Raw genomic sequence first — 12,745 nt, 5'->3', positions numbered from 1 at the left:
GTGAGACAGATGTGGATTGACATCAAAATTTTACCCTTCTACGACAACATCTTCTACCTCCAACGCCGCATCTATCGAAGTTGATCGTGTCGCTGGTGGTGCTCCATGCGTAGGCGTGATTTGGAAAATAAAATGACCATTTCAGATCCTTGAGCAGGCTAAAGTTGACATAATCAATATAGATGGAACAAGCTTATAGATCCTTGAGCAGGGGGTTAACTAATATATCGATTATTTCAACCAAAAAGTCTTCCAATTAATATACATATAAAAAACCTCTAATATTTATATAATGTGGCAAATAACAAAACTTACGATTACCTAATGTATATAATCACATCTTCTGATTGATACTCATACAAATTATTAGTAATAGTATAAAAGAAAGTAAGAATCAAACACTAGCATTAGGCTTATACCGTGTAGCTAAGTTTTCCTCCCTGAGTGGTGAACTAGGTGAGAAATCTCCCTTTAACATAAGAACATCGTCAGCTGGAATATCTACTACTTCTGCACTGTCAACCTCACTTCGTTGTTGATCTTGTATAATCAATAATCTTTTCAACACATCATTCATCGACGGCCTCATGTCTTTTGTACTCTGCAAGCACTCAAAACACAGCTCAGCTACTGCAGTTACTTCCTTCTTTACGTTAAAATCAGACTCATACCCAAGAGAACTATCAACTAATTCATGCAAAGCATGATTTTGGATCTTATTTATTGCCATAGTAGACAAATTAATCTCATTTCGCCGTCTTGTGATATCGACAGCAGGCAAAGAAGATATAAGCTCAGCCAACAAGACCCCGAAACTATAAACATCACTTTTCTCTGTTAGCTGGTAACACTGATAATATTCAGGGTCTACATAGCCTGGGGTGCCCTGAGGAGCTGTTGAAACGTGAGTAACGTCCAAGGGGAAAAGACGGGAAAGCCCAAAATCGGCTACCTTGACAGAGAAATCATTATCAAGAAGGATATTTTGAGTCTTGACATCACGATGGATAATGTCAGAATCATGGAGGTAAACCAGTGCGCTTGCAGTTTCAGTGGCGATACTTAGCCTTGTTGACCATGGTAATAAGCCGAGTCTACTTTGTTTACCATGCAGATGGTCTGCTACGGTGCCATTTCTAACATACTCGTACACAAGAAGAAGCTCCCTACTCTGACGGGAAGTGCAACCATAAAGGTTCACTAAGTTTCTGTGGCGTAAATTTGCTAGAATCTCAAGCTCATTCAGGAATTGCTCTGCTCGTCTGTTGTTGTTTTCGTATAGGCGTTTGATTGCCACCTCACGTCCATCTTGAAGTTTGCCTATTAGAATTAGAATGAACTTAGTAAATATGGAACTTGGAAGCAATAGAAGGTCCTGTTTTCTGTAGGTGATATTCATTTAAATTATTTTTAGGCTCCGTTTGGTAGGGCGTAAAACGTTTTCCCGGAAAACTGTTTTCCTCTATTTTCAGTTTTACATTGTTTGGTTGGCAAAAGAGTGTAAAACCATTTTCCCTTGGGGTAAAATTACTCTCCCAAGGATGGAAAACCATTTTCCTTTCAAAATGAAGGGAAAACTATTTTCCTTCTCTCTCTTGTACACTCCTCTCACTAACTCCTTACTTTCCCTTTCATTTTCCTTTCATTTCATCATTTTTTTTACATCGAACCAAACAACGGAAAACTAATTTTGGAATTGTGTTTTTCATTGTAAATTGTTTTCCATGAAAATCATTTTTCACTGAAAATATTTTACGCCCTACCAAACGGAGCCTTAGTGTGTGAAACTGATTTACCCATCAAGTGATTCAAGTCTACTAATTCTTTAGTATTTTTCTCTTACGCAATTACTGAATTTGACTGTTAAACTTCTTTTCACTCATTTTAATTGATTTGTGTTGATTGGAGTATTTACAAATTACAGATCCTTCTCTACACTATTACATTGTTAAGTCGAAGTGAATAGAACTTAAATTTCAGTGCAACAAATATATTGTGGTATTTAAGCATGTGTAACCGAAACATACCATAATAAACAGTGCCGAATCCTCCCTCTCCAAGTTCCTTTGCGGGGTTAAAATACTCTGTGGCTACTTCAAGCTCTCTATAAGTGAATACATGGACTCCAAAATATGTACTTCCCGTTAAAATATGAATATCTGATTTTGAGGAAGATGGGCTATATGACTTATTGTGAGAAAGGAATTGTTCAGAAGAATCCCTCTTACGATGACGCCGATATAAAAACAAGCACAAAGTGGTACTCAGAAGCAAGCATACCGCAATTCCTGCACCTAAGGCAACTGCATCCTTCTTAGACCCTGGCTCACCTGTATTTAGAGCAAATACATCAACCATAGTGAACATAGGCATGATGGAAGGCTACTGAGTGTGCATTTTCTAGACTAATTTGTCACATCTTATTCAGGCAACCAAAATTTCATTTTACCCAAAAATCCACAATATTTTCTTAATAAATTCTTGGAGCCAGACAAGCCATACAAAAACTAAACTGCTTGGGGACAAAGAGCATGATACACCCTCTTTTAAATTTTGTCGTTATATCAATTTTAGAGTATAATTTTTTTAAAAAATTATTGTTATTTGTCTCCTTAAATTTTGCAACTATAGATTCCTTTTTCAAATTTAAATTTTAAGAGGTATATATCTATTATATGAGAGAAGAGGAGCAATTGTGTCCTCTTTCGAAATGCCTATTTTGCTCCCCTTTCCTTTCTAAATTACAAAAGGAATGTCAAAATCAAAATCTGCACTCAAAGAAAACTACCGAAAATTAATTTACAACACTCACTCACAAATCACTTAAAAGAAGAAACTTTACAAATCGTTCATACAATTGAAAAAATCACGTTATAAAAATCACGCAAATCACTCAAATAATCAGAAAACTTTATTAAAACTTAAAATTAACATACAAACTAAACTAATAACTTAGAACGTCAATACATACAAAAATATTACAAAAATTCACTTACAAATTACTATTCTCAAGAACCATTCACAATTAATGGTGGGTCATGATTAAAAAAATAGTGTATTTGTATTGAAATCAGAATTTAGAAGTTAGACAAGGAAAAAAAATATTTACTTTTTTATAGTGTTTCCTATATATAATGAAACTTTTACATATATTTGAACCTATCTTTTTCTATTGTTAAATAGCTATTAATTATCAAGGTAAAAAGGTTTATGTAAAATATCATTCAAGAATTAACGTACAACATATCTCTATTATATAAGGGAAGGGGGGAGCTATGGTGTCCCCGGATGAAGAGACTATCTTACCCCCTTCCCATTCTAAATGACAAATTCACATACAAATCAAAGGGGGCTTCAAACTAAAATACCAAAAATATAATTATAACAATCACTCACAAGTCAACTTAAATCATAAAATTACATATTTTACGTTATGCAAATCACTAAAATGAGGAAACTATACAAACACTTAAAAATTCACTTACAAACGACAACCTATGAAAAAATTGATTTGAAATCAAAGTGTCCACTTTCTTTACAATTTATGAAGTACTGTACTTAATTTAAAAATTAACTAAAAAATTATAATATTAGAAATCATAAATAAATTCAATAAAATTTCTATTTTCTTCATAGAAATTAAATTTGAAAAGTAAAAAAAAAAAAACAAAAAGAATGGTGAGAGACTTAAGTGACTGATACTAAACCAATCAAATTTTGCAAGAAAAAACAATTATACTTCGTATGTCTAATATTCAAATTTTGACTCTTATGCCGAAGAAAATCGAGTTTCTGTTTCGAAAAAAATTCAAGCACGCATCGCATGCGAAAAAATCTAGTGTTCTTTTACCGTAAGCGTAAATGTTTATTTATATATGTTAAAAATCTAGTGTTCTTTTACCTTAAGCGTAAATGTTTATTTAATATATGTTGTTTTTATTATAACTTATATTCTTTTATAAAAATAGATTTACATGTTCTTTGATTTTTAGTCGTGTGTTCTATTTCAACCTAAAAACGTTGTTGAAAAAAGTTCATGTTCTTTTATGTAAATCGTATATTCTTTTTGGGTGCATAATGAGCATTATACACCCTAATGCATAATCTAATTGGGGAATAGATTTCAAACACTAAACTATATTTTCATCTTGCACACCCTCCTATTGTGCTCTGCATGCTAATATAATGCAATGTAGACTCATAGCAAAAAACTGTGTGTGTGTCGCTTTGCTAACTAGCTATACATTGACATTGCAAGACATACCAGAACCAGCTGTATATCTCATATGTTAGAGATATGAGATATAATCAGTATCGAAAAATATCATGTTAAATTTCAGATTATATGAAAATGGGTCTGGATAACCCAATAAGGAGGAGGGGAGTTTCCATAATCTAAAATTAACACAATTAGAGACTTCAAATTCTTTGACCATTTCCGTTTTCTACTAACTTCACTAAAATTTCTCGCTGACAATTTATTTATTATTCACCTTTTGTAAATAAATTTAAAAAACATTTATTGACATTTGCTGCTCAATTAGATTTTCCATTTTGGTATTCTCATCATTGACCTTAACCACATAATTCTACACTGAAAAAAGATAACAACAAGATTTGAACCTATACCCGTTCTATCCATGATCCACATGGTAGGATCATCGGATTACCACCCTTTGTCACCTCCATACTCAAAGAAAATGCAATTGGCTACCAAGCTTATCTACCCATGTGTCAAACCAATCGACCAAAACCTTCAATTTCTCTCTTCTTTCAAACCAACACACAATATTCACCTAGCATGTATCCTCTCAACAATAAAGGATCATCATACCATTTGTCATCGAGAAAGACTAAACATCGTAATTGTATAGCGAAACGTGAAACAGAGAAAACAATTGGCTTCACATCTAACACATCTACAAATCTATCTAATACACATACGCATAGATATCTAACAATTAGTTATCTATCCATTCGCTTGCGAATTAACCTAGTCAACCATTATTTGTCCCCAATGAAAAGTCCTTAACAATTGAAAAAAACAATATCAATAATTATATATGGTACTTACTTGTTGGAGCAGGTAAAGCCTTGTGAGATAATCCACCGCAACTTCCATTATTAGCACCATCCTGGCAGAAACAAGTAGTCTGATTCAAAGTTTGATTGTATCCACATCTTCCCCCTGCATTCATACATTCCTCACATAGATCATCATCATCAATCATCCATTTTACCTCAAAACCTTTCCTTAACACCTTATCAATATTAGATTCACCATTAACAAGCTCGTCCCCTGCACTCTTAAGAATAGGAAGGTAGATTTCAAAACTGCAGTATAACCTTAGATCCTTTTCCCATGTTCCATTTAGTGCAAGATACCCAATAACTAGAGAGTTATTGTTCGAAGTCGACTGCCGCCCCAAATAAGCACTCGTGGAGCAAGGAAATCCGTATGGTGGTTCGATACCGAACATCCCACGAAGACAATCATAGTATAGGCTTGCATTTTGAGAATTCGAAGTGAAGTTGAAATGTTTCGAATCTAAGGTGGAATTGACTAGGAGTTTTTGCGAGGGACAGGGGCCGTTTAAGAACTGTAGTTTCACAATAGTGACCACCTTTGTGTCGTAGTTGATGCTGAGAATACGATATTTCTGATTTTTTATGGTGATCGTACGAGATGAACTATCTTCACATTCAAGCTTGAAGGCTGGATGACCACAATATTCTGGTAGTCTACTATCCCAGAAGGGATATTCAATTGTTCGTGGGAAACCACATGGTGATTCTACTGGAGCACATTCGTCGTACTTTTGATCGGCGTTAACGGATGAAATCAGAGAAAGGATAAAAGAGACTGCGATGAAGAAGCTGATAGGAAGTAGTATGCTCTTGTTCTGATACATTAACACAAATTTTTTTGTGGCAAGAAATTTGTTGGGTTAATTAGTTTGTATCATCATGTTGAAGAGACAGAGTTGTGGAGAAAAGAAAATATGACTAATTCTAATGATTTCTATTTGACAACCAAGATAAACTGAATGATAGTGATTATAATAGTTTTTTGTAATGAGATAGCTTGCATCATGTTAAACCATCAGCTTGGTCGTGTAGAAATATATTTTTTTAAATGAAATATTTACAAAAGTTTGATTTCATATCTGTAATAATCATGCATAATATATTACTGATTAAGTTAAAGAAGGCGCGGAATTGGTTAGAGTTATTAAAGAAAAGAAAACAAAAATGAATGAATAATTCACAAGGAGTAGACTTTGGGCGTGATTGTGACAATCAGGAAATATGCTATGCATGTACTCGGTACTCTGGACGAGATTGGATTCTTATATATGACAGCGATTATGTCTTCTTCAAGTACTACATAAAATAAACAAGATGCTTCTATAAGGTACCAAATCTGGATTACAACTTGCTTACGATTTAGGGAGGCATAGTGGAGGGAAAACAAATTTATTCAGCTAAGGGATTGGTGCCTCACTGCCTTGGTCTAAGCCATACCACTTTTTAGTTTTTGAACTGATATGATATATGTTTGTGGAAACATGTGCAATGTACATTGTTGGGGGCTGACTAAGTTCCATACCGGTCCACGTTTATAGATCGATAAGAATCGTCATGGTCAATGCGCTTATCATAGAATCGTTGACTTCGTCATACCGGTCTCGTTAGGATAACTAGACGGTGCTCCTCCTTGGGCCATTCTCACATGGGCCTGGGCTTCATCCATATATTATCTAAATGCGCCTACAGGCCTAAAGATAAACATCAATAGAGGATAAAAGTATATTCCAAAAGGATATACCTACGCCAACCAATAGGAGCAGAGCCCTACTTGAGCAATGATTCTTGCCGGCTCCTATAAATACCCCGTCGATCTGAGTCATGAGGTACGTTCACAATCACAATCATACGCCACTTGAGAGCTACCGATTTAGCCAAAACTGACTTAGGCATCGGAGGGGTGTTCCTCGGATCAGCCCCCGAGGTTAGCTTACGTGTTCTCTTTTGCAGGAAATCAAACCGGCTTACATACGAAGGAAATAACGGTTCATACCCTACCATATATTCCATTACATAACAATTGACGCTAGAAGGAGGGGTGAACTATACTTTTCAGTCTAAGCCATAATTTTACCAGCAAAACCACTCTCATGGATCCTAATCACCATTTTGGGATACCGAAAACTGACGAAAACACCATCCCTATAGGGAAAGCACCACCAGGGTTCTCAACCCCGATACTGGCAGGAGGATTGTCCAAACCACCAACTGATAAGGGGAAGAAAGCTGCTGAGACCCCTCAACAAAATTTCTTCGAGACGCTCCAACACTCCATAACAACTCAGGAGTGCAGCGGAGGTCTTTCAGGCCATGGCTAGCCAGACACCACCGACCGGTCCAACCACCAAGCGTCCTCTGAGCAAAGCCCACAACCCATTGAGAAAGATGCGCTCACTAGGGATGGGCCCTTAGGGTGAACAAGGCTGGAATGACCAGGATCAGGTGGCCGACTCCAGCCAAGACCCCAACTTAGCAGGTTGGGGAGGAGGAAGAAGAGGAGGCGCAAGAGACGGAGATACAACCGTCTTCCCATCCCAGGAGGGAGAGTGAATATCGTTGGAGAGCGCGCTAGTAGAAAAACGATGATTTGCGTCCCCTGATTTGCGTCGCACAGACACGGAAACGACGCACAGGTGGAATTTGCGTCGCATGTGGGAGGAGTGCGACGCACAACATGACCCATTTGCGTCGCACGTGCTTTACATGCGTTGCAAAAGCTAAATGTGCGTCGGATACCCTCACTCATGCGACGCAAATAGTCTCTATATTAAAAAAAAAAATCAAACTATGTGCGTCACACGTCTTTTAGGTGCGTTGCAAAATTTTCATTTTGCAACGCACCTCTCTAATGTGCGACGCATATTAAGGAGAGGCCCACTTCAGACACCCTACCCTCACTTAGTCACACACTCACACCTCACACGCCTCTCAATTCTCAGCCCCTCTCCCTCCCTCTCAATTCTCAGCGCCCCTCTCTCTCTATCTCTTCTCAAACACCAAATCCATTTCATCGAATTCGAGTGCTGAACGAACGCCAAATCCAAATCTCCGTCGAACACCGCGTCGAACACCGCGTCCGTCTCTCTCTCTCTCTTCGTTGCAAAAGCCAAATCCAAATCTCCGTCGAACACCGCGTCGAACACGACCTCCGTCTCTCTCTCTTCGTTGCAAAAGCCAAATCCAAATCTCCGTCGAACATCGCGTCGAACACGACCTCCGTCTCTCTCTCTTTGTTGCAAAAGCCAAATCTCCGTCGAACACCGCCTGCAAACACCACCAACGACATCAGATTCGTTATTTTCTCAGGTATTTTTTAGTTCAAATTTTATTCTGAATTTCTTTGTTTTGTCATATTTATGTTTATTTTTTAAATTTGAAGAACGAGATTTCTTTCTGTTAGATCTGATTTTTAGCGATTTGAAGAAAGAGATTTGAAGAATGAGATTGAAGAACGAGATTTGAGAAGAACGAGATCTGGTTTTTGGCGAATTTGTTCGTTCCATTTCGCGATTTGTAATTTTTTTTAAATATATTTAGTGAAATTTCTGTTTGTTAGATCTGGTTTTTTTTAGGTTCAGTTTTTTAATTTCGTTTTTTTGTTGTATGTTAGATCTGAATTTTTTATTTTTGATATGATTTTTGAGATATTGTATTACAGATTCATCACTATTCGTACAGATTCATCATCAGTATATTGTATACTTTTGATATGATTTTATTTGTTGTATGATTTTTGATATGAATTTTTTATTTCTGTTCGTTTGAATGATTTGAATGATTTTTTAGTTGTATGATTCGTACAAATTCATTATCAGTATTTCTGGATCTCTGTTGTTGTACCATTTCAAGTTTTTGAGTTGTTGGATCTCTGTTTGTTGTACCATTTCAAGTTTTTTTAATTAAAAAAAAAAATTTTTTTAAAAAAAAATTTGCAAGTTGCGTCGCACGTAGCCCAAGGTGCGACGCAAATCACTCATCTGCGTCGCACCTTAGGCAATGTGCGACGCACATTACCCTTTGAGCTTGGTGCTGTTGGGCTGGGTAGTCATTTGCGTCGCACCGTATACAACGTGCGACGCAAATAGTTAACTAATCTGCGTCGTTTTCGCATACGACGCAGATCGTTTTTGAGTCATTTGCGTCGAGGGCTTTGGCGTCGCACCATAGTCCGACGCAAATAGGCGCCTCACATCCGACGCAAATTGCCTTTTCTGTACTAGTGGCGCCGGTATCCCTGAGAAACTCTCCTTTCTCCATTGCCATTCTCTATGAGCCCATGGAAGAGATCAAAATACCGTCATACAAATATGACGGCAAGACAGATCTGGAAGATCACATCTCGGCCTACGAAGGTCATATGTTGTTGTATACTGACACCGACTCGGTATGGTGTAAAGTGTTTCCTTCCACGCTGATGGGACTTGCACAAACTTGGTTCAAAAGCATACCGCCAGCAACTATCTTCGACTTTCGCCAGCTCACCTCCATGTTCGTTACGTATTTCGTCAGTAACAAACGAAGGGAGAAAACTATCGGCGAGCTGATGTCGATCAAGTAAGGGGATTCGGAGAGCTTAAGAGATTATGTAGGGCGCTTCAACGCAAAAGCCGTCACCATCCCTAGCCTGCAGCGGGAAGTAGCGGTCTTAGCCCTAATGACGGGTTTGAAAGAAGGAAATGCCTTTAGAAGTTACCTGGGCCAAAAAAAGCTGACAAACCAGACAGAAGTCTTGGGGAAGGCAAACGACTTCATCTGAGGAGAAGAATTTGACAAGGCGGCAGCTACTAAAAGGCCGGCATGAGACGGGAAAGAAAAAGAGAAAAATCGCAAGGAAGACAAATATCGAAAGGACAGGAAGCCAGACAATTTCGGCAGGAGGGAGGAAAATAACTCTGTGAAAAAAAGGTTATGAAGGGCGATCTGACCGGTACCGTAGTTACACACCTCTCACCCTATCGATGGCCGAAATATATGAGCTCTACAAGAAAGATGATAAGTGGCAGCAACCCAGAAGGATGTACTATAAGGGCCGGGACAAATTAAAGTGGTGTGAGTTTCACATGAATTACGGTCACGTCACTAATAACTGTAAGGACCTGAAAGACAGCATCGAAGATCTGATAACCAGAGGGTACTTTACAAAGTACCTAGCAAAAGTGGACCCGAAGTCCCCTTCCAGGAACGATGAGAACAGCGGTAGAAATTCAGTAAAAGAGAGGATTACTGAAATCCATGTCATCTCCGGAGGACCGACGCGTTCATGGTGCCAAGGCTAGTATGAAGGAAGTTAGGAACCAAGTGAATTATCACAATACCGGACAATGGCCAGCACCCCCAAACATGTCGTCTGTAGCTTTCACATCAGAGGACGCTAAGGGAATCATTTACCCTCATGATGATCCCTTGGTACTATCTCTGCAGATTTCAACGACGATGGTCCATGGCATACTGGTAGATGGCGGAAGTTCCACCAACATATTGTAAAAGGAAACGTTCGAAAAGATGGGCTTCGAAGCATCATGTCTGAAGCCGTTCTCATACACAGTGACCGGATTTACAGGGGCATCTGTTACCAGTAAAGTTGGGTGAAGGATCCCATTCCAGGGATATGATGATAGAGTTTCTCGTCGTCGACGTCCCGACAGCCTACAATGCCATCATTGGACGACCTCTGATCCATGATGCACAGGCGGTGGTCTCTACCTACCATTTGACGATGATTTACACGTCAAATGAAGGAAAGCCGGAGAAAATAAAGGGGAACCAAGAATCCGCCAGGGCTTGTTATCTAACGGCTCTCAAAAATTCTGATCACAAGCGACCGGCAGAAACACCACCCTCGGCAAGTAAACGGTGCAGGACGGAGAACAAAGCTAAGAGAGACCTATCAATGGAAAACTTCGAGGGAAGGCCGGCAGACCTGCCGTGACCTATCCCGAAAGGTGAGACAGAAGAAATAAGCCTTGAGCTGGAAAGGTCGGAAAGAACGGTAAAGATAGGGGCAGACATGGCAGCTGAAGTCAAGATCAACCTGATAAGCCTCTTGCAAGGTCACGCCGACATCTTTGCCTTCTCTACAGATGAGATGCCGGGAATTACCCGGCATTTATAGTCTTCCGACTGAACGTCAACGAGGGTGGCAGACCAGTAAAACGGAAGAAGAGGAACTTCTCCTTAGAAAAGAACGCAACCATCAAGGAAGAGGTTGATAAACTGCTGGCGGCAGATTTCATCGAGCCTTGCGATTATCCGAAATGGATGGCTAATGTGGTAATGGTCAAGAAGGCCAATAGGTCATGGCGGATGTGTGTTTTGACTTCACCGAACTCAACAAGGCCTGTCCTAAAGACTGTTATCCTTTGCACAGGATCAACCAACTGGTAAACTCCACTAGCGGCCACGCCCTGCTGAGTTTTATGGATGCCTTCTCCGGGTACCATCAGATCAGCTTGCTAGAGTTTGATGCAAGTAAAGCGACCTTTATCACAGATGTAGGGGTATACGCTTACAAACCTATGCCACTCGTCCTCAAGAATGCCGCCGCCACTTATCAAAAGCTGGTAGACAAGATCTTCGAGCACCAAAAAGGTCGGAATGTGGAAGTATACGTTAACGACAGCATTATGAAAAGCCTCACAGAAGATAGTCATGTCGTCGATCTAGGGGAGAAATTTGCCACCCTCCATCAACACCAAATGAAGCTGAACCCTAAGAAGTGCGTATTTGGGGTCAGGTCCGGCAAGTTCCTGGGCTTCATGGTAAGCGAGAGGGGAATAGACGCCAACCCCGACAAGATTAAGGCTATCAGCGACCTCCCGAAGCCAAAGAGGATCTGGGACATCCAGAGGCTGACAGGGAGGATGGCGGCACTAACCAGGTTTGTCTCGAAGTCGGCATAAAAATCCCTGCCATTCTTCAAAGTCCTGAGGGGGAATAAGAAGTTCGAATGGGTGGATGAACAAAAGCCAGCCTTCGAGAAGGTCAAGGGGCACTTCAAGAAGTTGCCAACGATAACCCGGCCGGAGCTTGGAGACAAATTGCAACTGTACGTCTCGGTGTCTGAGAAGACGGTAGCGGCAGTACTATTGGTAGAAAAGGAGGGGCAGCAAAGCCCCATATATTTCATAAGCCATGTCCTGGCTGGAGCTGAACAGAGGTATGAGCTATTGGAGAAGATGGCATATGCCGTACTCATCGTGGCAAGAAAACTGAGGCCATATTTCGACCCACACACCATCCAGGTACTCACCAACCAGCCTCTAGAGAAGGCTCTCCACAAGCTCGATACGACCGGTAGACTGCTAAAATGGGCAAAAGAGCTCTTAGAATTCGACATTAAGTACCAGCCTCGCACGGCCATTAAGGCCCAAGAGTTGGCGGACTTCGTCGTCGAGACTACCTATGCAGAAATGTCGGAGCCTGCCGGCATCTAGCAAATCGTAGTTGACAATTCAGCCGCACAAACAGGAGCAGGTGCCGGCGTAGTAATGACGTCCCCAGAAGGCCTCCAATAACGAGGCGGAGTACGAAGCAGCCCTGGCCGCAATAAGTCTGAGCATTGCGGCTAGCGCCAAAAAGATTCTGATGATGAACCGATTCCCAACTGGTCTCGAGTCAGATAGAGGGCCATACAAAGCATGAGAGCCCGTCATGCAAA

General features: G+C 39.9%; 1 protein-coding gene across 1 annotated transcript; it reads right to left on the bottom strand.

Moving 5' to 3' along the window:
* Positions 1–218: 218 nt before the first annotated feature.
* Positions 219–6,136, bottom strand: LOC104893587 (LEAF RUST 10 DISEASE-RESISTANCE LOCUS RECEPTOR-LIKE PROTEIN KINASE-like 1.2). The gene is made up of 3 exons (XM_010679716.3): positions 5,075–6,136; positions 2,028–2,330; positions 219–1,320 (listed from the first exon to the last, which is right to left on the bottom strand). Exons 1-3 carry the CDS (start codon positions 5,910–5,912, stop codon positions 395–397), a joined length of 2,067 nt encoding a protein of 688 aa, XP_010678018.1. The 5' UTR covers positions 5,913–6,136; the 3' UTR covers positions 219–394.
* Between the last annotated feature and the right edge of the window lie 6,609 nt (positions 6,137–12,745).

Source organism: Beta vulgaris, chromosome 5, assembly GCF_026745355.1.
Source record: "Beta vulgaris subsp. vulgaris cultivar EL10 chromosome 5, EL10.2, whole genome shotgun sequence".
Taxonomy (NCBI): domain Eukaryota; kingdom Viridiplantae; phylum Streptophyta; class Magnoliopsida; order Caryophyllales; family Amaranthaceae; genus Beta; species Beta vulgaris.
Note: the sequence above shows the minus strand (reverse complement) of the source record. Positions and strands in the feature narration are given on the sequence as shown.